This window comes from Ailuropoda melanoleuca, chromosome 10 (assembly GCF_002007445.2).
Source record: "Ailuropoda melanoleuca isolate Jingjing chromosome 10, ASM200744v2, whole genome shotgun sequence".
NCBI lineage: Eukaryota > Metazoa > Chordata > Mammalia > Carnivora > Ursidae > Ailuropoda > Ailuropoda melanoleuca.
This window is the reverse complement of record NC_048227.1, coordinates 282860-305990: the sequence shown is the minus strand read 5'-3', so window position 1 is coordinate 305990 and position 23131 is coordinate 282860. Positions and strand designations below refer to the sequence as shown.

The window sequence follows — 23131 nt, the reverse complement described above, 5'->3', positions numbered from 1 at the left end:
AGGGGCAGGTCTGGGCAAGGGCCCAGCAGCTTCTGTCCGCCCCACAGTCCCCTCTGCGTGCACCTGGCCCCATGTTGCATAAGCCATTGTTTCTCACCATCCCCAGTTCTGAGTCCTTCTCGGCTGTGGGATTTTTGTGGCTGGAACCTTGTATTCAGGGAAGTTCCCAAACCACCGAGGCAGCTGGCACTTCCCCCATCTTAATTCTGGATCCCTGGACGCTAAGAATAGCCATGGCTGTGCTGGGAGTCTGCGGAGCTTCTGTGTCTCTGGAAAGAAAATGACAGTGCTGGCTGACCCGGAAGGGAGTGTCCTGCAGGACAGTACCCGTATTTGCATCAGTCCTGGGTTTGGGCGGATTTGGACTTCTCTGTCATGCAAAGTGGACCCACTATCCATTCACTTGGTGCTAAACTGGGACTTGCCAAGGGGTAGACGGCGGAGTGGGGGGAACCGCCAGGAGTGTCTCCAGGAAGAGGGCCCCTCCCTGTGCGCTCAGGCGGTAGGGATCCCAGGACATCTGATCCAGAAGCTTCCCTTGAACATCCCTTCTCTTCCCTTTGCTGCTCTGCATGGCGTAGAGGGATGGGGAGCTCGGTGAGGCCACTGAGCAAGGCCAGGCTCCATGTCCCCAGCTGCAGCGAGGTTGGGGTCAGTAAGCACTGCCTGTGCCCTCCCTGCCCGTCCCTCCTGGGTCAGGTGTGGGGTGCCCACTCCCTGTGTGAATAATGGAAAACTTCAGGCCACCCCTACCCTTGAAGCAGGGATCACGCGCCAGCCTTTCTGGCACAGAGTGCCCAAGGGGTGCCTCCCTCTTGGCGCATCAATGGACTCCCAGCATTCTGTGCCACCCAGAGGCTGATAGTCGTCCCTCTGTGTCTCAGTGGAAAGCAGACAAGGAGCCTGCTAGACTGAGGTGGGGATGGCGCAGCAGAGCCATGGTGGGAGGTCTGGAGGAAGGTGGGGAGGAGCCCAGGTCCGAGATGCAGGGAATATGGTGCTGACTATCCATTCTCCTGATGAGGAAACTGAGGCCCAGAGGGGGTGAGACTGGGCTAAGAGTGTGGGGGGGTTATGGGTGATCTGGAGTTGGAATGGGAATGTACTGATCCTTGCTGTCAGCTCTCCTCCACTTTGCTGGGGAAGGATCATCACTGCTTCCACCACCAGCATCATCACCATCACCACCATCACCATCATCAACGTCACTATCACCACTGTCGTCCTCACCATCATCATCACCATCATCACCATCATCACCACCACCACCATCATCATCGCCACCAACACCATCACTACCATCATCACCATCACCACCATCATCACCATCACCACCATCATCACCATCTCCATCACTATCACCATCACCACCATCAACACCATCACCACCGTCATCCTCACCATCATCATCACCATCCTCACCATCATCACCATCATCACCATCACCACCATCAGCATCACCATCATCATCACCACCGTCATCACCATATCATCACCATCATCACCATCACCATCACCACCATCACCATCACCATCAACACCATCACCATCACCAGCATCACCACCATCATCCTCACCATTGTCATCACCATCACCACCGTCACCATCACCTCCATCATCACCATCACCAACATCATCACCATCTCCATCATCACCATAATTAACCATCATCACCACCATCACCGTCAGCACTATCAGCACCATCTCCATCACTACCACCATCAACACCATCACCATCATCACCAACCTTCGGGACTTGGAGAGCCCAGTCTGGGTTCATTCCTGCTCCTGGGATCCCATCTAGGTGGTCACTTGCCCCTCTGAGCCTGCCTCTTCCTCTGGGGATGAGGGTAATCATGCCCTCATCTGACAGGACTCTCACAAGGTTGGGCAGGCCCAAGTGTCTGGAGGACGCACTGCTGCCTTGGCCTGAGCACTTTTTCACTGTTACCATCCTTCTTCCCACCTCTTTCCACATCGGGTGTCTGCTCTGTGGTCACTGGACTCTCCATCCTTTTCACATTGCTGATGAACTTCCAGCTTCCATCGATGGATACGGCTACTGGTGGACTGCACATCCCTGTTTTCTGAACATGCAGTACTTACCGGTACTCATTGGCAGGGCTACCATGCAAAGTTGTGGAGTGTGTGCACCGTGCAAAGGCCCTGGGCAGCAGAGAGGGGGGCTGAAGTCCAGGCTGCTCTCTACCTGTCAGGCTGGTGCTGGCCGCTGGGAGGCTGGGTCTCCTTCTTATTTGCTTAGGCCACCAGCTCACTGGGATGTGCCTTTTTCTCATTCACAGTCAGATTCTAATTTTTGGAGTGGATTCTCACTTCTAATTCACATAAAGGCTAATGGGGCCCTGCTCGCTGGTTTTGACTTAATTCAGCCAGTGTTTGGAAAAGAAGCAGCTCATTGGCTTTTCTTCCTAAGTACCAGCTTTAGGCACGTGTGGTCCAGAGACGTCACCGATGCTGGCTGCCCCCTCTCTAACGCATCACTCACGTGGTTCTGTTGCCGGCCCCAGAGTCTCTCCAGATGCGTGTGTCCAGGGGAGGTGTGGGGGTGTGGTGAGCCTGCTCGGACAGCGCCCCTCACCATCCTGCCTTGGGGACACCTGCCCTCAGCACATGGAAAGCCCAGCACAGGACTCTGGTCGGTTGAGTGCTCGTTGTGTGGACCCGTCACTGGCCCAGGCTGGATGAGGTTGCTGAGGCCAGCCCGGGGCGGTGCAGCTGCCTGGATGTGGTGGGAGGTGCAGGGTGGGGTCTCTGAGGGGCCTCCAAGAATCCTCAAAGGGTTTCCTTTTAAGAGTTCAGAGTCATTGGGGGAAATCTGGAGATGTTGAAAGAATTCAGGCATGAAGACCCACCTTCTCTGTCTTCTTTCTCCCAAACAGGGCAGCACACTGAGAAAACGCAAGATGTATGAGGAGTTTCTCAGCAAGGTCTCCATCCTGGGTCAGTGGCCCCGGCCCTGTGTACGACGCTCTGTGCCATGTGGCCTCCTCCAGTCTCGTCTGAGTCCTGCCTGCTGGCCCCAGCTATTTCCACGTTCCCTGCATGCCTGGCAGGTTCAGCGCCCTTGGTGATGTGCAAGCTTGGGACAAGCACACGTATGCACACACAGGCACGCTCACACACATACACACATACGTGTGTGCACAGAGGCACAAGCACACATGCACACACAGGCACGGTCACACGTGTACACACACCCACACCAAGAGCTCTGTGTCTAGTCCCCCAGGGCACCATTATGCTCTCCTCGAGTGTCTGTGCCCTCATCCCGTGAGCCCCTCTTGTCTGTCCGCCACCAGTGTCGCCTCCAGCTGTCCCTGCATGTCCGTCAGTCTGAGCTGCAGTCCCATCTCGTGTTGTAGTCAATGTGGCGCACTGCGCTGAGCTTCTTTCCCTGACCTGTTTCGGTGCTCTCCTAAGTATGGTTTTTCCTGGTGCATTTCTGCCCTTCCTTGTCCTGGGGTCTGATAAACACGATGGCTCCATTACTGTTGATTTTCAGGAGTGTCAACAACATTGTCACCAACACGAGTTTCTGAGTGTTGCGAGGCCGCAGGGCGTGTGTGGCCATCATGTGCTGAAGCAGACCAGCCCTGTCTGGCAGGACTTGCAGCTGTTCCTTATCTGTGCCCAGCCCGTGACAGGTGCCTGGCGACTCGCACTTTGGACAGGGCGGCTCTAGCCCAGGGGAGGGGCTGTGCCTGGGAAGGTGAGGGGCCGCCGAGTGCTGAGCCCCTGGGAACCACAGGAGACCACCGTCCAGCAGCAGCCCCAGGCCGCGCTTCTGGGTAGAGATGCTGAATGAAGGGTATCCTTCTTTTCCAAGAACATAGTGGAGTGAGGAAGGAAAAGAAGCAAAGGGTTGACACTCACGGATGAGGGCACAGGATTGGGGCAGCAGTCCAGGTCCCGCAACGGCTCCCCTGCCTCTGTGGTGTGAGCCAGTGGGGATGCTGGGCTGACCCTCAGCCCTGGAGCAGCCCCTGCTCCCAGATGGGCTCTCCCTCTGCCTGGTCCCTGCTGTTCAGACCACGGTGACGAGGAGAGGGCTCGCTGCCTACCCTTCCAGCGGAGGACTGGAGGGGAGGACAGGAGGAAGGCCCCTGCACAAGCTCCTAGCAAGCTCGGACACACGGAGGGAAAGGCCACGGCAGCCGCGCAGACCAGCCACAGGTGCCAAAACTACAGAGAAAAGCTCAGAGCCAGCGACCCACAGACAAGAGCCCAGTTAGGAAGAAGGCGTGTCCAAGACACAGCACATCTGTGTAGGAGCATTTCTCCAAAACACAAATCAGCTCACAAGCCGTGGAGGGAAGAACTGGGAGACGCATCCTGGCCAGAGCCTCAGAGGTCGGCCAGGGTCGCGGGAGCAAAGCCGGGGCAGCGTGCCCCCAGCCATACAGCTTCACCGTTGGGGGTTTCTCACGAGGGGACAGAGACACAGCCACGGACGGTCCCTGCCACGGCTTCCGCGAGGACTAGGAACGGAAACAAGGTGAAGTCGGCTGCGTCGTGTGGGTGGAGTGCAGTCGCGTGAATGCGCCGGAGCTCCGAGGTGGATGCAGATCTCACAGGCAGAAAGCAGCAGGCGTGGACGGCGCGAGCAGCCCTCTGTCGCATATGTGAGGCTCTTACCGGAAAGCGTGAGGCCACGGCCTCGGGAGAGGGAGAGAAGTCAGGGTGAGCGTGATGTTAGGGGCCTGTGATTTCATCAGTGGTATTACACGTCTGCAAAAAACAGACCTGAAGGTCAGGTGTGCTTTGATAAAAAAAGATTAAAAAATTTAAAAACCCTTAACAGATCTGAAGCTATTATGACAAAATATTCATATGATTTTATTCAGGACAAACGTTGGTTGGTTATGTTGTTCATGCTACTTCTTTGATTAATTTTTTTCTCCAAGTGAAGAAAAGTGGACAAGCTGAGCTTGGAGTCGACGCGCTGGAACGGCGCGAGGCAGCCGCGGAGCCGCAGTGGGGCAGGACCCCCGTGGGGGACGCGCGACGGAGCCCGGGGGTGGGGGGCGCCGGGGCACGTGGCTGCTGCAGACGGGAAAGGACGAGGTGCCGGCGGACGGCCAGGCCACACCAGGGACCAGAACCCAGAACCCGTAGGGAGCCAGCACCGCTGTCGAGTTGAGCCACCTGAAATGGCCTGTTTTCTACGCCTTTTGACTTAAAGAACGGGTATTCCATACGGTTTGACCTGAGGACTGGTTTGTTTCATGATCTTTCTTAGTGAAATCTCTTAGAAAAGAATAGAACTTACATTGAAAAAAATACTCAGTCACCCTTGGTTTCTTTTTCCTGTGTTAGATTCAAGCAAAATAGAGTTTAAGAGTTTACGTTGAGAAAGGCAGCACAGCTGGTGGGGTGTGTCTGTGAGGGCATCTCGGCTTGTCTTTCTGTCCGTCCTGCTGTCTGGGTCTGGGCCTGGAGACGCGGCCAGGTTGCATGACGTTGCCACGGCTATTTCTGGGTGGCACTTGGCAGTTTTTCACATTCTTTACACTTTGCTGTATTTCTTGAGTTCTTTGTAGTGAATATGAGTAATTTAACCCAAAACAGTAAAGTAGGCCCAGCAGGGAGGGCGCTGCCGGGCCTGTGACCCAGGGCACAAGCAGCAGCTCGACCCCAGTCCTCGCGGAGACCCGTGGGCTGGTGAGAGAAGGATCTGGTTCTTCTCTTCTTCTGGTGGTGAGAGCACATCGCACAGCACGCACCGTGTCAGCCGTTTCTAGGGCGAGGGCGTCTGCCCCCGTCACCACTCCCTGGTTCCAGAACCTTCTCGTCACCCCCAGGGGAGGCCCCGTGCCCTTGAGTCTGTCTCTGCAGGTGGCTGGTCTGGACGTGCCCTGTGAAGGGACCCTGGGCTGTGTGGCCAGTGTCGTACTCGGCGAAATGAAACTTGGCAGCCTCACGAGCTGGTCCGCGTGGTTTCACAGGGGCTGCATGGAGGGTGATTTAGCCCCACGGGGAATCCCTAAACCCAGGATCCCAGGGCGCACGGTCACCTTCCACCTGCTTTTATTGGCTGCCAGGTGCTCTTACGAGCTCCGGTCAGCCCCCGTCCACAAGCTCTGTTCCCTCCGATGACTCGATTGCCAGCACGTGCTTCTCCGTGGCCGTGGGTGGAGCAACCACGAGACTAATCCCTTTGCCCCTCAGTTATCCCGGCTGTAGAGAATCCTCCAGAGAGATGCCTGTGACCACGTTGCCAAACCTTGCTCTCCGCCGTCTGCCCTCAACTCACGTCCCTCCCTTTGCAGGAAGGAGTGTGAAGGCGGCAGCGGGGGGGCTCGGGGCTGGAGGTTCCTGTGCATAGACACTGGGGTCGGCCTGTGACGGGCACGGAACTTGGCAGGCTCAGAGGACGCGTGAGCCTAGAGGGGACCCTGGGGCTCCACGTCTGGCACCTCGCATGGTCTTGGGCTGCGGCTGCCGGCGGTTCACCTGCCTGCTTGCGTTCCCATACATCCAGGTGCAGAGTTGAAATCCCCTCAAGAAAGGGGCCCGTCTGTAGGGCGGATGGTCAGCCCACGGAACCCTAAGACTTGGGACCCCAAACGCCATGAAAACGCCCCCACGGCTTGTGTGTCCTGCATTGCCTCAGAGACTGGGTATGGTTCAAAACCGGGGCAACGAACTGCCACCCGCCCAGTGTCTCCCGAGGTTCCTGCCACGGGGGGACCCGGCTTTGCCTGTCTCGACTTTCAGACCTTGAGTTTCGGATGGAACAGAGAAACCTGCTGATGGGACAGTGGAAACACGTCCCCCCGGTTGCCTGATTTGCAGTTATGTGCCGTGTGGTCCTCGGGCCGGCCTGCATGCCGACTCCCCTGTGAGCACGGACGCATTCCGCGTGGGAACGCCACCGGCTCCAGGTTCCTGGGTGGCTCTGGCTGTGCAGACCTCTCCTGACGGGCCGGCGGGGTGCGCATGCTGGCGGCCCCGCGGAAGCCCGTCCTTCGCAACGCGCAGCTTTGGCAGGCATCGTAAAGCAGAGAAATCCCACTCCTAACCCAGTTCTAAAATAAATGCTTTGCTTTGTATTTTTAGCCGCTGACCTACTTAAGTAGCATCTGATAAGTATAGGCCAGGGAAGGGTTTTCTGCCAAAAGAGAAATAGTTAATCAGGGAATCATTATTTTCTTCCAAAGGAGCGTATTGGGTTTTTTCCTTTTCCTTCCTGAGGGCTAGGGGACAATGACGGGGAAGGGAAGGCGCGGGGAGAGGCGGAAAGGGATATAGAACTCGCGAGCTGTAAAGACGAGTGTGGCATTGGAATTAAGCGTTTTGACCTAAAATAACGGAAGGTGGGCTATGCCCAGCACTGTGACATAAGCATTTGCAGTTGGACCATGATGAATGGTATTTCTTCCGGACGGGTAATTGCTCCAGCCGCGTAGTAGCCCCGTGCTCAGCTGATTTGTTTTTGCACGAACATGGTCAGCCTACGTCTGAAGACGACAGGAGTCTTTTCATGCTGGGTTCACAGGCCCCACTCCCTGCGCCCGTCGCCTAAGCTAAACCACGGTGTGTGTGAGCACAGCGCCCGCTCCAAGACACTGTCCCTCTGCTGAGGATGGAGCGCGAGCCCAGCACATCCCGCCCAGCTCCCTGGTGAAACGCCCAGGCCCTCCCAGCACGGAAACTCGCTCCCCATCACCCTCACTGCTGTCCCAGCAAAGGCCGATCCATGGTGCTTCCTGGGAAAGCGCTGGGGTGCAGGGTGGGGGCGCACGCAGTGGTGACGGGCCCTTGTCACCCACTCTAGAGTCCCTGGAGAAATGGGAGCACCTGACTGTGGCGGATGCCCTGGAGCCCGTGCAGTTCGAGGACGGAGAGAAGATCGTGGTTCAGGGGGAGCCCGGGGATGACTTCTTCATCATCACGGAGGTGAGTGTTGCTCGGTCGGGGTGCCGGGGACGAGGCGGCTGGCCCTTCTGCTCCTGCGTGCACCACCCCAGGCCGCCACCCTCCTGCCCTCAGGCCCGCGCTGACCCGTGTTCTTGCCCTTGAGAATCAGATGGGTCTCCTCTTAGAAAATGGAATCGGGTCCCCAGGCCCACGCGTGTGGTGACGTGTGAGGACGGTACACAGGAGTGAACACACGTGTGGGCTCCGTGGAGGTGGGGAATGTGAACCCACACTGGAAGTTAGAGTTTTGTGGTGTGTTACCGTTGGGAGAAACACGTAAATTTAGGGCACGCGGGATCTTTCCACACTGTCTTTTAAAACTACATGCAAATCTACAGTGATCTCAGATTAAAAGTTTAGTTTTTAAAAATGGTTCCAGGTTCTCAGTCTGGACACGCATGAGTCTTTTTGACGAGGCCCCGCGACAGCTGGCTCTGGGGCCATAATCCGTGGCGGCCACACTCAAACCTGTCACTGACAGGGGCGAGCAGCTGCTGTGGCCGCCTGTCCCTGGGGCTGGGCTGGGCTGAGACCCCCAGAGCGAGCCCCCGCCCAGGCGCTGCCTGGAATGAATGGGGGGCCCGCCTTGTGGTGTGGGCAGCCCCGATGACGCAAGGTCAGAAGTATGCTGCCGTCTGTTGGGCTGGCTCCCCCCTCCGCTGGAGCTCAGGGGCGGAAGGATTTCACGTCCATGCTCATTAAAGCACATTCTTCAGCTGTGCATTTTGCCGCGGGACAAAGGGAGTCCTCAGCGTGGCAGCTTGGTGGCCCGGCGTGGCAGCGGGCCGTCACTGCTGGGTGTCGGACACAGAGCTCCGCGCCTGGGAGCCACTTCTTGGTGTAAGATAAGAGGAGAATGTGCCAGGTTGTCGATGCAGGTGGTGCGGTCTGGAGCCCACTCTGCCGGCACTCACCCACCCCGGGGACGTACGGCCCGTAGTGCGTGGGTGACATGAAACCCAAATTCGGTTTGCGACTTTAGTCTGGGCTAAAGTCCCAGAAGGCTGTGGAGTCTGACAGGAGAACAGCAGGAGGGGAGACGGGGGTTTGCGGGGTGGGGGGACACTGGGGAGGTTCCGGGTCATTCTGTGAATGTGCTCGTGGGGACCGGGTCACCTCCACGCCCCGTCCCAGCACCGCGTCCGGGGACAGACCATGCTTGTAGGTGGCGGGCAGGCAGCGCATGCACGTGCATGAGCAGAGGAGGCTGCCTCCAGCCTGAGCTCCTTGAAACCCGCCTGTCTCTAAAGGAGTCCCCAGCGCGGGGATGCGCTCTCAGCAGTGTGGCTCGAGGTCCCTAGGGCAGGAGGCCCACTCAACACTAATATTTCCTTGAAAAGGGCAAAGGAAGGGAGGAGGAATGAATAAACCCCAGGTGAGACGCGTGTTGAATCTGGTCCGCTATGACGCGGAGCCAGTCGTTGGAGCGGAAGGCCGGCCAGGCTCTCGTCTCTGCTCCCGGCGACGACATTCCCGAGACTTGTGGAGTTTGGGGGGGAGGCCCCGTTTTTATCCTGTGCGGTCCTCCTGCATGTCTAGGGGGAGGGCTGGGGCCTGTGCAGAAAGCTCGTCCTGCCTCCAAAGCAGCCGTGGCTACTGTGGGACAACGGGGTGGGTGGGGTGCCGTCCCCTCTGCGGTGGCGCGTGGCTGACCCCTATTCCCCCGTGCCCCAGACCGTCTGACCTCTCACCTGTGGCCTCAGACGTGACACCCTGTCTGGGTCGGTGTGGGCCTGGCATTTCGTGGTTAAGGGCACGAGCCTCACGTGGAGGTGGAGGGGGTCCCTTCAGCCACCCCGTTCCCCGAATCTGCGTTAGTTGTGACTGACAGCAGGGTCCTCACTACACTCCTGGGCAGGTGGGGTCTGATTGATGGGAGGGCCTTGGCGACTCGCCAGACCCCTGGGACGGGGTACCCAGGCTGGTCGTGGGGGACTCAGACCCTCGTCCTTGGGGCCCTCCTTCCTGGCGCCTGCGGCCGTGCTCTCAATGCCTGCAGGGGTCGGCTTAACAGCGGGGCCCGGAGTTCCGAGTTCAGTGGCCACTTGATGCACCCCCTCGGATGTCCAGCCCTCTGCATCTCCACCCGAGCAGCCCCAGCTGCCACCTGCCTGGCACCAGCGGAGACCCCCACATGAGAGCGCCCGGCCAGGCCCCAAGCCCCGCCAGAGGGGACGGACAGTGGCCCTAAGTCACTGAGCCCTGGAGCTCCCTGTCTGCCCCCCTCAGTTGCCAGCACGAGTGATGCCCGTGCAGAGCCGCCCTCGGGCAGCTCTGATGACCGGGTACCAAGGGGAGGGCGTGATGCCAGTTTAAAAGCACTATTCCTTTCTGCTCTAGGTGTAAATTCATTAACAAGAAGCTGGTGCTCACGGGGCCAGTTTGGCCCAGAGATGCATTGTCTTGACCCGTATGGTATTTTTTAAAAAGCGTTTGAATTAATTGTCAGTATTTAAAAATCAAGATATATCCCATAACAGTCTGGATCTCTTCCCTTTAAAAATCTGATACCTGACCACCTTGGACCTGCATCACTATCTGGCCACCAGCAGACCTGAGGGGCAGGCCCCTTAGGGTGGGAAAGGGCCCTGTTTGCTGCAGTCCCCACCTGGCCCTAGAGCCTGCTTGGCGGGCCCTGCAGGCTTTGAGGTTGGTGGCCTCAGTGCTCGTGGTCTCAAAGCCAAGGGAGTAACTCTGACCAGCCCAGACAATCGTCCTTTATTTGCTGTGGACCGAGGCCACCGCCCAGGCAGGTCCAAGGCCACGGGTAGAAAAGTGTAAAACACGTGTGAGAGGCACAGATCGGTGAGGGGGCCTCACAGGAGGCCAAGGAAGGGAGTCGTTAGCCAGTGTGTTCCTCCTGATGACACGAGCGGGCGCTTTCCGAGTCCAGGATATGTTGTGTGAGTGCCCAGGCCCCCGCCAGGGAGGTGTGGTCAGTGCTCAGCGTCCCTTCCTTGGGGGGGGGGACACAGCCAAGGCCGCACAGCCCAAGTGTCCACCACGCACCCTGCTGGCCAGGGTCCTGCTCCTTGCTCCCGAGTGCCGAGCGTTCGCTGTGTGTGTGTGTGTGGGTGTGTGCAGGTATGTGTGCACACGCGTGTGCGTGTGCGCATGTGTGGATGTGTGTGCTCGAGTGTGTGTGCGTGCACGTGGGCACAGCAGAGGGTCCAAACGTGCCTCGTTCTCGTCTAGGGCACGAGAAACAGTGAGCACTGCTCCCTGCGTCTTACATGTTTATTTCTTCTCCCTCTGCTGCCTTCAGGTGACTCTGGGGAGGGGCCTACCTGGTGTCGTGCTGGCTCTGGGGGCTTCCCTGCCCCTCATCCCTTAGCAGTTGTTGGCGTCCCTTCTCAGGACGGCTCTGAGGGTGCGCCAGGGGCAAGCCAGGGGATGGTGCTGGGGGAGAGCGGTGGGGTGACAGTGACCTCCACGGCTCTGTCCAGGGATTGGGGCCTCCCGGTTGATGGGGGTGAGGGCTCCCACACATCAGGGCGGGTGTGCAGACTCTGGAATGTAACCTGACACTTAAGGAGATGTATTTGAAGTGGTCTCCTTGGCAACTTGGATTTTTTCCCCTTATTCTCTGTGATCAACCAGGTCAGGTAGGTCCCACGGGACCCCAGGGTTTGCAGGCATCAGAAGTTCCCTGTTGTTTGCTGCACGGCCCCCTGGCCAGACCTGCCAGACACACAGGTCAGGCCCGCCAGCCCTGCTCCCCGCGGTGCCCAGCGAGCTGCCTGGGGGTGCCGCAGGTGGGGCTGGAGGATGCCTGTCCTTGGGGGCGTCGGCACTGGCTCAGGAGGCTGCCTGGGTGGTCCCTGGTTTGGGTGGCAACCAAGAACGTCATAAAACAAAGCAGGAGAAGATAGTGCTGGCTGTGGGTTTTGTAAAGCGAGCGCTTTCCCCTTAGGCGCCTTGGTTAGATACTTCTAGAGACCCCGGTGACCGTTCGGTGGCTGATGTTTCCGTAAGAGCAGAGACCCCCACGCCACCCACAGGGGAAAGCGAAGTGAGGGTGGCCTGTGTTCTTCTAGAGGACCTTGCAGGTGGCGTCCAGGCACGTGACCTCTCTGCTTTGAATCATCTTCTCTGCAGGCGGCTAATGGCACTCGTGCCTGTCGTGACACGTTCACCCCTAGTTCTTGTGACACCTGTGGAGTCTACCTCACAGCGTGACTCCCTGCCCTGTGAAGACGGCGGGAAAGGGGCCCAGGCCCTGTGCGTCCCTCCTGTGAGCGTTGATTGTATGGGTCAACTTGGCCAAGCCACGGTCCCCAGATGTCAGATGTTTGCTCAACACCGGTACAGATGTTTCCGTGGAGGTATTTTTCAGATGGGATAACGTTGACATCGGCTGCTGTTGAGCAAAGGGGAGGGTCTTCTGTGGTGTGGGTGGGCCTCATCCAATCAGTTGAAGGCTTCCCTTAAGAGAAAGAAGACAGAGGTCCCCGAGAAGAGACACCCCCTGCCAGCCCGCTGAACTCGCGGCCCTCCCCACTGCCGTGCGAGTGGACTCTGTGACGTGAGCCACTCTGGCCACACACATCCCATTGGTGGTTTCTCTGCAGCACTGTTTGATGCATTTGCTTCTTGGCTTTTCCGGAACAGTCCAGCCTCTGTGCAGGCGGGTGTGTCTGGGCGCCTGGTGCCTGCTGACGCACGGCCGTGAGGACGTGGCTGGGGGTCTCTGCGTGGCTGGCTTGGTGCCGCCCTTCCTACCTTCCTCAGAGGCACAAGTGCGGCCGGGCCCCTTGTCTCCTCCTGCCGTTGCCTGGCTGAGTGTCTCTGCTCCGTTTGGGCAGATGGTCATTGAGTTTGCTTCCTTGTGCGTGTCCTTCCCGCGGGTCCCCCAGGTGTGGCCGAGCCTGGCCGAGACCCCCTGCCCTGCACAGGTGTGGGAGGTGGTCCCTGCAGACACGTAGCGAGTCCTGAACACCTGTGGGCTGGTGGGAGCCCAGCCTGAAGGCCAAGTGGGGCTGCAGGGTCCCGGCTTCAGCTGAGCCCGGGGGGCCTCTGCCTGAGCAGGGCCCCTCCTGGGGGACGTGGTTTCCTTGTCTCCCAGCTCTGTAAACACCAGCTGTGTCTGAATGCGCTCGACACTGGATCCCCAGAGCTCTTGGAGAACGTTCTCAGCAGTTGAGTGAGATCCTTGCCCCATAAACCCGGCCTACAGACACAGAGAAAGTACCGTGTCTTCCCAGGGCCGTGCAGCACCGTGTGGGGTGGGATGGGCTGTGGCCTCCCCAGGGAGAGGGCATCGGGGCAGAGAGAGGACAGAGTGGCTGCCCAGCTGTCCCAAAGCCTTGCCAGGAGCGACCTCCTGGTTCCCGCGCTCCAGGAAAACGGACAAGGATGTGGGCGGGTCTCAGCGCTTGGCCACGTGGCCCCACTTTGCACGCCCACGAGGACCCTGCCGAGGCCGGGGTTTGGGGGGCTGGTGGTGAGGGCAGCTGGTTCCCATAAAATTCCGACAGAGAGCTTCCCGCTTGGTCCTGCACCAGCTGGCAGCCGGGGAGGCGTTGCCATGGAAACTCCAGATTTGGTTTATCTGCTCTCTTAGCAAATTAATTTTGTGAATGTCCGCGGTGCTGAAGCAGTGGCACCACCACTGCTCCCCAGGCCGCCTTCTGGCCAGGGACTCGCCCTCTTCGCCAGGTGGGTGGGTGTGCAAATTCACCAGGATCTCGGGGAGCAGGAAGGAGATCGCCGCAGGCCCAGCTGGTGTGTTCTCCTCTGCCTGGGGTCATCTGAGACTTGGTCCGTGCCGCGCCCTCGCCGCGTGCCCGGCTGGGGGGTGGGCAGCAGCCCCTGGAGGGTAGGTATCTGGGAAGGAGGGCAGTCACCCCACTGACTTGGCACAGACTCGCCTTGGGTCCCAGGCCAAAGCAGGGGTCCCTGGAGGTAGCAGGTGGGCCTGGGGGTAGCAGGGGTGCTCCCACCAACAGGGAAGGGGTGGTAGGCAGGTTGGGGCCTGAGGTCCAGACGGAGGAGATGGACAAAGGCGTGTGTCCAGGCAGAGGCTGCAGGTTGGTGATGAAGGGTGGCCGACTGGCAGAAAGATGACAACTTTCCTTCTGGGCCCAACTGGGAGAAGCCGGGGCCCTGGGTTGGTGGCCTCTCTTAGCGCCCAGACTTTTGTCCTGCAGGCCTGGTGGGGGCGGCCTGAGGTCACCGGTGTTTGCTGGCTTGTTGGTCCAGGTCCCCAGAATGAGACCACAGGGTTTTCAGAGTTCTCGTTCTCTGACTTCATTGTTTAGGGTAGTTTGAGGTTCGCAGCAGAATTGTGTGGAAGGAGCCGAGATTTCCCATCTCCCCGTGCTACCCCCTCCACAGGCTGCCCCATGATCAGTGTCCCCCAGACGGGGCATTTGTCACAATTGATGCCCCATGCGGACATGTTGTCATCACCCAGAGACCACAGTCGCGCGAGGGTCCCTCTGGGTGGGCGCGCGTTCTGCGGGTGACGACGGTATCCACCGCCACAGTGTCCCACAGAGTATTCGTGGGCCTGAAGTCCCCTGCGTCCCACCTGGTCATCTGTCTGCCCCGAAGCCCTGGCAGCCGCCCCTCCTCTCCTGTGCACACAGCCCTGCTTCCCCAGAGCGTCTGGTCGTCGGGCTCCCACAGTGTGACGTTCAGGTGGTTTCTCTGTTATCAGTGTGCGGAATCACGGCCCGCTGCCTGGCCGGCCAGGGTAGAAGTCACAGCCCAGGACAGCTCCGTGACTCCAGGCCCCAGAAACTCACCCCTCGCTGCCTCATCGTCCTGCTGGTCCTCTAGAATTCCCCACGGTGACCAGTGATCGGGTGAAGGAAAAACCTGTTAATTCTGCTTCTCGCTCAGCTGCTCTGGCTGGGGCCATGCTCTTGACCTTCCTGACCTATCCTGTGTGTGTGTTAGTAGTCTCTGTCTTCACGAGACTTGCCCCAGGCAAATAGGGGGTGCTGTGCGTGGGGCCTTGGGCCAGCGCTGCAGACCTGGGAGACTGTCTCCTGGGGGCACGGGGCGTGGCTGCCAGCCCAGCTGCGCCCACCGTCACCCATCCTCCTTTGGGTCTAAGGGTTGAGTCACGGGAAGCCACCGGGCGCCCCCAAGCCCAGCCTCACCCAGGCTGTCCACAGTTCCTGCTGGAATACCCCCAGGTCGGCTAGCGCCTGCCCCTCTCCCACTTCTGACCAAGCCCTAATGTAGTGGAAGGAGGCCCGGGATTGGACTCATGCCTCCTCACCGACCAGGGCATGTGCTCCCTCCGTGGGCAGAAGCCCAGGAAGGCATCGGACGGGTGGACATGGCAGCCGGGCTCCCTCCCCAAGCGCAGTCAGGAAGGGCCTGGGCTCCACTTCATGCATTCGTTCCGGAAGCATGGGCCAGGTGCCAGGCCCCGCCCTGTCCCTTGACCCCTAACCTGTGACAGTTTGGAAAGGCCTCTGGGCCCCCGCCAGGCCCAGTTGTGCACGGCTCGCAGAGCGGAGGTGTCTCCGAATGGAGGCCTTCAGGGTGAGGGAACGGTGTGTGCAAAGGCCCAGAGGCCTGTCACTTGGCCGGGGTGTGGTGGGGCGAGAGCACAGGTTGACCGGGATGTGGCCCCTCCCAGAAGGTGCTGGAGGGCCTCAGGTTGTGGAGAAATGGTCCACGGTTGTTTGGGGACCTTGGGAGCCCCAGGAGGCACGAGGAGCATGAGACGGATGTGGACGGGCCTGTGTGCACCATCCTGGGCCCGTCTGTTTGGGGACGGCCAGTGTGGGGAGGGGCCCAGCCTGTTTCGGGGTCCGTTTCTGAGGCATTTAGGGGGCTGCCGGCTCTCTGGCCAGAGGGGAGACCAGAGTGTGCCGATGGGAGCAGGGGAGTCAGGCAGCACTGGTGTCAGAACCCCACAGAGGGAGGGGCCATGGGGGGGCTGCTGGGCTCCGTGCACACCCCCCAGCACCCCGAGGGCCTCAGCGGCTGGGGCAGCTGGCAGGACACCCCATCATGGGGCTGTTCTTGCGTGGAGGGTCCTCGGGCTCGCTCTGCCTCTTGGAAGGGAGTGCTGGGGGGGTCTCCTGCAGGTGGGGAGCTGGGGTGTCGTGCAGCCCGACCTCACGGGTGCTGCTGCCTCCATGCTGGATCCCACGGGGCCGGGATCCGAGGAGACAGATGCTCCTGTCCATTCAGGTCAGGGTCCTCCAGGGATTATGGGGCACTCATGGGGGGCCTGGGACAGGCGGGTTGTTGCCAAGACATACAGGCCGGGCTCTGGCATCTTCCCCAGGGATTGGCACGCGGGAAAGGGGCCCCACGCCTAGGGTTGAATGAGGGAGACGTAGCCGGAGGTGGTGTTGTGGAAGGCGGCGTCCTGAGGGCCTGGCGTCCCCTGGGAAGGCCTGTGTATGTGCAGGCTAGGGGTTGGGCCCCATCTTCAAAGAGCCTGGGGTGCTACAGGGTTCCGCCGGACAGGTGCTAGAGAACCTTGGAGAGGGACCGTGCATGCACATGGACCGTGATGGAGCGGGTCGGGGGGATCCCGTGGCCCGAGTCTCTGGCTGCCACATGGTGAAGGGACAGGAATCGTAGTATGGAGGGTGGACAAACGGGCATCCTAGGCTTGCTGACCCGCCACCTGAGGAGGCGTTGAGGCTGGAGTCCACCCGGTGGCCCTGGTGCCCTCAGTGGAGGCTGTCAGCTGGCACAGAAAGCCTGCAGACCTGGTGCCGGGGGCGGGGGGGACGGGGCAGGTGGCTGCTGGGCTCGGGCTCTGTTGAGCTGGGAGCACCTGGGGTCCTCACTGGGGTGCTTGGGGTGAGCAGCAGAACCACTGTGACCCCAGAGTAGATGACAGCTGGAAGGAGCCCTGGGTGCTGGCTCCTCTCTCCCGCCCTGGCTCACAGCAGGTCATGTGTGGCCGCAACACCTCGGACTTGTGAGCCCTGGGTCCCTATCCTGCGGAAGCCGTGGGTGCTTGGGTGGCAGGGAAGAGCGGGGTGCTGGGAGCAGAGCCTGGAGGAGCGGACCCGTGGCTTGTGACCCGCACGCCCCTCTGTCGTTCTGCTCAAGGACACGTGCGGTTTGGCCGCCTGCATGTCTCCCAGACGCCACCCCTGCCCGTGGAGCGTAGGTCATCAGCCACTCTCCTGAGCTCCTCACAGACGCTGCCTGGCTTCAGGGGGAATGAGACAACCGCGGGTTTGGAGAAAGAACCACGCCAAGCAGGGCCCGTGGTGCCCCGGACTCTGGGGTCCTCTGCCCCCTTCTCGGAGCCTGGCTCTGGGGCCCGCGTGGCTCTGCCATTCTCCCTTCGCCCAGGCCCCGGCCCCACGCAGGCCCCGCTGAATGCCAGCACGAACACGGGGCAGTGTGTGTGCCCAGCACAGTTTGCGTGTGACGTGCTCGCGCCGAGTCTTTCGGCCGTGCTTCAGGGAGGTGGACCCACGCTTGGGCAGAGACGAGGCTCCAGCACCTTAGAACAGACAGAGGAGGAGCTCAGTGGGCCCGACGCGGGGACACGCGGTTGTCTGCCGCAACGAGTGCTCCTTAAGAAAGCCCAATACCGTCCGTATAGCGCAGGTCTCTGCTGGAGGAGTTATGGAGGACACTCAGCTGTTCAAGGGCACGTACAGGGTCTGATGGATGCCCGTCCCTCCCGAGCCCCTGCGTGTCCCTCCCCCCTTCCCTGGATGCCATCAGGGCCCAGCCTGCAGCTCCGACTGGACTTGACGAGGCCTGCCATCCCGCCAGGGCGGGGTTCCAGGAGGGCGGGAGGGTGCAGGGAGCCGCTCTGCGACACTGGTGCGGGAAGGCATGCCGTAGCGAGGGTCCCTGCTGCACGACCAGCTCGGTCTAGAGGACAGGCTTGGGGCCAGGCGTGCTCCCTGAGGGCCCGCCCCACCCTGCTGACCCATCAGGGGGCCTCCTAGCCCACAGCTTCGTGGCTTAACACTGAGCCCTCTGTTCTCTGTCTCCACCACGACCGGTTCTTCCTCATGAAAGTCTTACCTGCCCGTTGTAGGAAACCAAAACCTTGATTTTGATTTTGATTTCATAGGAGACTTTCAAGAATCAAAAAAACACTGAAGGAAACGGGTCCTTAATGATCCCCGCCCCCCGATGCTGGTGCTAACGCTTTTCTCCCTCGTCCTCCCAGGCCGTGTTCCGTGTGACCTGATTTATTTTCAGACCAGGGCTAGAATCAATAAGTGAGAAATTTGGGGAACATGACCTGGAGTTTTGGCAAGTGTGTGTTTCCAGCCCAGAACATTCCAACGTGCAGTCCCGCGAGGGTGTCTGTGCTGCCCTCGCAGCAGTCTGGGAAGCGGAGCTCGGCCGGGAGGGTTATTTCCAGGACCGGGGCGTGTCGTGTCGTGGGAACCGCACTGCACTCCGCTGGGTGGAGGTCTGTGCCCTCCAGGGTTGGGCCCGCGCTGGGGGATGGTGTATGGGTGGGGGAGCCGGCGCTGCTGGGACAGAGGCCCTGAAACAGCGCACCTGAAAGAATAGTGTCTTCCTGTGTCCCCAGCTGGGAGGCTATTCACGCGGCCCTTCCACCTGCTGCCCCCGCCGTGCTTGCTGCCCGCGGTCCGCGTCACAGCCACGCAGTGGGAGTGCGGGTGGCGGTACACTCCCTGTCTGTCTGTGAGAACGTGGTAACGCGGTCACATCTGCCCACGAAGGAGGCCTGGGGCCGCGGCCCACGGCAGACGGCGCGATTCCTTACCCCCCGTTTGCCGAGGGCTCTCCCTGTAGGCGGTTTATTTGCGCTAAGCCTCGATGCTGTCTGGCTGGGACGGTGACGCACCCGTGTGCCCGAGCGCACACTTCCCCCAAGGGCGGGGGGCAGGGTGCATGCGCGCCCCCATGTCAGTGTCACGGCCTGTCTCCTTGCATATGCGCCCCCAGAAAGGACAGGGTTCCAGTCTCATGGCCGATGGTGGTCTNTCCTGTGAACCGCCCCCCCCCCCGCCCCCGGCCGTTGGTGCCCAGCCTCCCAGCAGTGGCTCCGTGAGCGTCTGACCTGCTTGGGTCGATGAAGCACGAAGAAAGGTTGCCAGAGCTTCTAGAAGGTTTTCCAGCTGATAGGAGAGCTGCAGGAGGAAGAAGTGAGTTCTCTTCCTGCTGATGGCATGGGGAGACATTTGGTGACTCCTGGGACTGTGGCAGCTACTGTGCCACCAGGAGGGACTGAGGTCTCCAGAGCAGGAGGTGGGAATGAGCCCAGGTCCCTGACCCACGTCTGGGCGGCTGAACTGGCCAGCCCCCAGGCCTTGCCGCCGGTCTTCTGGTTCCACGGCCCGATAGATGACCCCAGTCGCCCTCAGCCCCCTCCACGTGGAGGGTCAAATATCTGAAGGGACCCTGTAGGCCTGGGTGTCGCCGAGTAATTCCGCAAACCAGAGGCCTCCAGTTCCACGCCTGGGGTTTTGGAAGAAGAAAACGATCCCCTTGTAAAGTGGAAATTGTCCAAAATGGGAAGGAAAGGGATGTAGATTATGTGCATCACAAGTTAGAGGACGTAAATGTGAGAGCATTAGGTCCACACAACAGGGTATCAAGAAGAATTATGCCTGGCACAGCGGCCCTGGCACAGGGGCCCAGGCTTTCATGGCAGCAGGAGCCGCACACGGTGTTCGGGTGACCGGCCCGTCTCGCTGCGGGGAGACCGAGGCTGATGAGGTCAGAGCCCCGTGTCACCCTCAGCCGTCACCCCCAGCGTGGGCCGTTCCTCCCGGGGACTCGTGTTCTCCAGGCCCCCCGCCCGCCGCGGCTCCTGGGTGGTGGCGGCGTTGCTGTTTAGATGTCTGGCACCATCCATCAGCCAGCTTCATAAACACCTGGACACCCACCAGCCGAGTGGCCCCACGGCCGGGTCAGGGGCGATGCGGGGAATCCAGCTGGAGGGGCTGCCGATTGGTGCCCAGATATTCCAGGCGTGGCGGCACCGGCAAGGTCTTCCTACAGCATCTCCCCCGACCGCGGGGAGGCGGGAGTTCCTCATGAACGCACACATGGCCTGGCTGAGATGGTGAGCAGTGAACCGAGCCCACCTTGGAACCAGATCACGTTTGTTGGGGCTGCAAGGGCATCGGACTGCCGGGCTGCAGAGCTGAGGACGCGTCCTAGCGGCTGAGGGCAGCAGGGGTGCAGGGGCCTGCGTCCTCCCGGCACGTTACTGGGGAGGCCGTTGAGCCCAGCGCGTGGGGCTTGGTTGCGGGAGGGCCGCCACCATTCGCAGGGTGGGTGTTGAGCACCATCTGGGCGCCTCCGGGCAGTTTCTAAAACCTCCCTTCTAGTCTCCACAGCGGCACCAGCCCACCGATAGGTGTAGAATAGAAGGGTGTGGACGGGGCTGGTGTCCGTTCCCCCAGATGAGGGACTAGCCCGAGGGGCTTGGCAGGCAAGGGGGCCCTGGGGTCAGTCGTGTGATGTGCTCCGTGTGCCCCGTGCTGGCCGCCAAGGCCTGTGTTAATCACTGAGCCGGCAGCGTCTGTAGACACCCGTGTTTGGGGGTCGGGAGGGAGCCACGCTACTCACTGGGTGGTGACCCGAGGCCACGTCCTTCCTGCCGGAGCGCCATGTCCTTGAGAGCTAGCCCAAGGTCAGCTCCAAGATTCTCGCCACTGTATGGCCTGTGGCGGCCTCACGCCCAGTGCAGTTCTGACCCCAAGGAGAACCCTGAATTCAGCTTAGAAGGGGGCACATGGATGGAAGCTGGTGGGCGGGGGATTTGGGCATGCCCCCTTGCTGGGTGACCTCTCACCTGTGGCCCCACCTTGTGTCCTCCTCACCTGTGACCCCATCCCCTGCTGGGTGTGACCCCCTCACCTATGACTCCCCTGCTGGGTGACCTCAGGCCATCCCCCCACCCCCGCCTATGCCCACTCCAGCCGCTGACCCTCACGTGTCCCCTTGGCGTCTGCAGGGCACAGCCTCCGTCCTCCAGCGCCGGTCCCCCAATGAGGAGTATGTGGAGGTGGGGCGCCTGGGGCCCTCCGACTACTTCGGTGAGTCTGGAGTCCCTGCCCTCACAGGATGCGTGTCTCACTGGGGGGTCCCTGGAAGAGCCCTGAGGTGGAGAGCTGCGGGAGGGCATGGCCTCGAGTCCCTAGCCACCCGAGGTCCCGCGGGGGGCCCGGGCTGCACACTGCAGTGCCGTGGCACGTGGGGTCCCAGCAGATTGACGGGGAACCACGCGCTGGTGTACCCAGCGCTCCACGGGACGTACTTACACTCAGCACGCATCTGTTGGAATCCGATGTATCTGAGCGGTGTGGGCAGCCTGGGGGGCCGGGCCCCTGACCATCCTCTCGCCCCCCAGGGGAGATTGCGCTGCTGCTGAACCGGCCCCGGGCGGCCACCGTGGTGGCCCGGGGGCCCCTCAAGTGCGTCAAGCTGGACCGGCCCCGCTTCGAGCGCGTGCTGGGCCCCTGCTCCGAGATCCTCAAGAGGAACATTCAACGTTACAACAGCTTCATCTCCCTCACCGTCTGAGCCCTGCAGCCCCGCGGCCCCGCTTCCGCGTGCTGGCGTGCTCTTGTGTGTCCGCGGGCCGCGGGGGGCGGGCGCCCCAGCCGCGGGGGCCACCCCTCCCTCCGGACTCCTGTTGGGAATAAAACAGTCACCCTGTGCATTGCAAAACAAAGGTCCCCCAAGACCCCCAGGCCGAGGAGATGCCTGCGGCCCCTCCCCATGTCCCTCCCTCTCCCCAGCTTGTGGGTGGTTCTTCCCGGACCCGAGCCTCTGGGGGCACAGGAACCAGCCTGCCCCCAGCGGCCAAGGGGCCAGGTGTGAGTCTGTGCTGGCCTGGGTGGGCTGGGTCGGCCGGGTCAGGCCATGTAGGTGCCTTCGTGCCCTGGGGTCCTGAACATCACATGATCAGGGCTGCAGTCCCGAGTGTGGCTCGGTGACCTCTGGGGGGGTGTCCCAGAGGGACCCCGGCTTCCAGGGGAAGTTGATGTAGGGGAGAGAAGGCCCCTGCTCCTGGGGGTCCTGCCTGAGATGCCAGGCATGAGAGCCTCTGATGACCCTCCCCTGCCCCAGGACCCAGGCGCACAGGGACCCTTAGAGGAGGGACGTGGTCGAGGGACGTGCGCCCTCGCCTTCCCTGGGAAGTGCACCAGGTGGCCAGGCACGCCAGGAGCTGGGGACGCCCCACCATCTGGGGAGCACTGTGCTCCCGGAGCCAGGGTGGGGCCCAGGATGATGTCTGTTCTACCCCTTGTCTGCAGAGCAGCTTGTTGGAGACTTGTTGGGTCTTCCAGACACATTCTGGATAAAGTTGTAAAGGTCCCCTTCTGAGTTGTCTAGTGATGCCCCACTAGACCTGCGTTGCCCTGGGAGACAAGTGTGGACCTACCGAGACCCTGCCCCGCCCAAAGCAGGAAAGTAGCAAACAGCCCCAGGCCCCACACTCCCAAGTCCGCGATCGATTGAGTGCCCCCGTGGATGTGTTTTCTGTCCAAGCGCCCTGCGAGCGAGAGAGGCCTGGAGGCATGCAGAGCCTCACGGTGGCTCCCGGAGCCACAAACGAGATGGCGCAGTTACCCCGAGTTTGCTCTTCCTGTGCACGTCCAGGGGGCTGCCGGTCCCAGGTGGCCCCCGGCCAGCCCTGCCTATGCCCGCGGATTTTCTGTGATGCGTAAGCCTGCCCTATTTATCGCGATGTTCTGAATGCTGCATGCAGTATTAAATGTGCAATGAAGTGTCTCCTCCCGACTTGGGCTTTTGGTCTGAGACCCTTCACGGAGGAGGGGTTTCTTTTTATTGTGGTAAAATACACATAACATGAAATCTGCCATCGTCACCGTTTCTAAGTGTCCAGTTCAGGGGCACTGTTCCCCCGTCCGGCTCCAGAACGTTCCATCCCCCACACGGAGACCCTGTCCCCGTGACGCATGGACCCCCACCCGCTCCCCCAGCCCCGGCCCCGCCGTCTACTCTGTACTCTGTGTGTCTGTGAGTCTGACGGCTCCAGGACCTCCTGTGAGTGGGGTCCCCGTGCGTGTCCTTCTGTCTGGCTGATGTCCCTCCGCCTCCCTTCCTTGGGGCTCGTCCCCGTGCGGCAGGGGTCAGGGCTCCATCCCTTTTAACAGCCGAGTGACGTCCACTCTGTGGACCACATCGCGTTTATCCGCCCACCTGTCGGCAGAGTGGGGCTGTCCCTTCTGTCTGCTTGCGCATCTCCTTCCTCCATCCCATTGTCAAGAGCTCGCTGTGG

The 23131-nt window shown here is 60.8% G+C and overlaps 1 protein-coding gene across 7 annotated transcripts in view; it reads left to right on the top strand.

The window, feature by feature from the left end:
- PRKAR1B (protein kinase cAMP-dependent type I regulatory subunit beta) overlaps positions 1-22620 on the top strand; it is a 98802-nt gene extending 76182 nt beyond the window's left edge. For all 7 annotated transcript variants that reach the window (XM_034669634.1, XM_034669636.1, XM_019810247.2 and 4 more), the window contains 4 exons: positions 2901-2961; positions 7799-7920; positions 20837-20918; positions 21233-22620. In XM_034669634.1, the coding sequence (XP_034525525.1) occupies positions 2901-2961; positions 7799-7920; positions 20837-20918; positions 21233-21405 (438 nt within the window). In that variant the 3' untranslated portion in view covers positions 21406-22620. The remainder of the gene's footprint in view (positions 1-2900; positions 2962-7798; positions 7921-20836; positions 20919-21232) is intronic.
- The last annotated feature ends 511 nt before the right edge of the window (positions 22621-23131 follow it).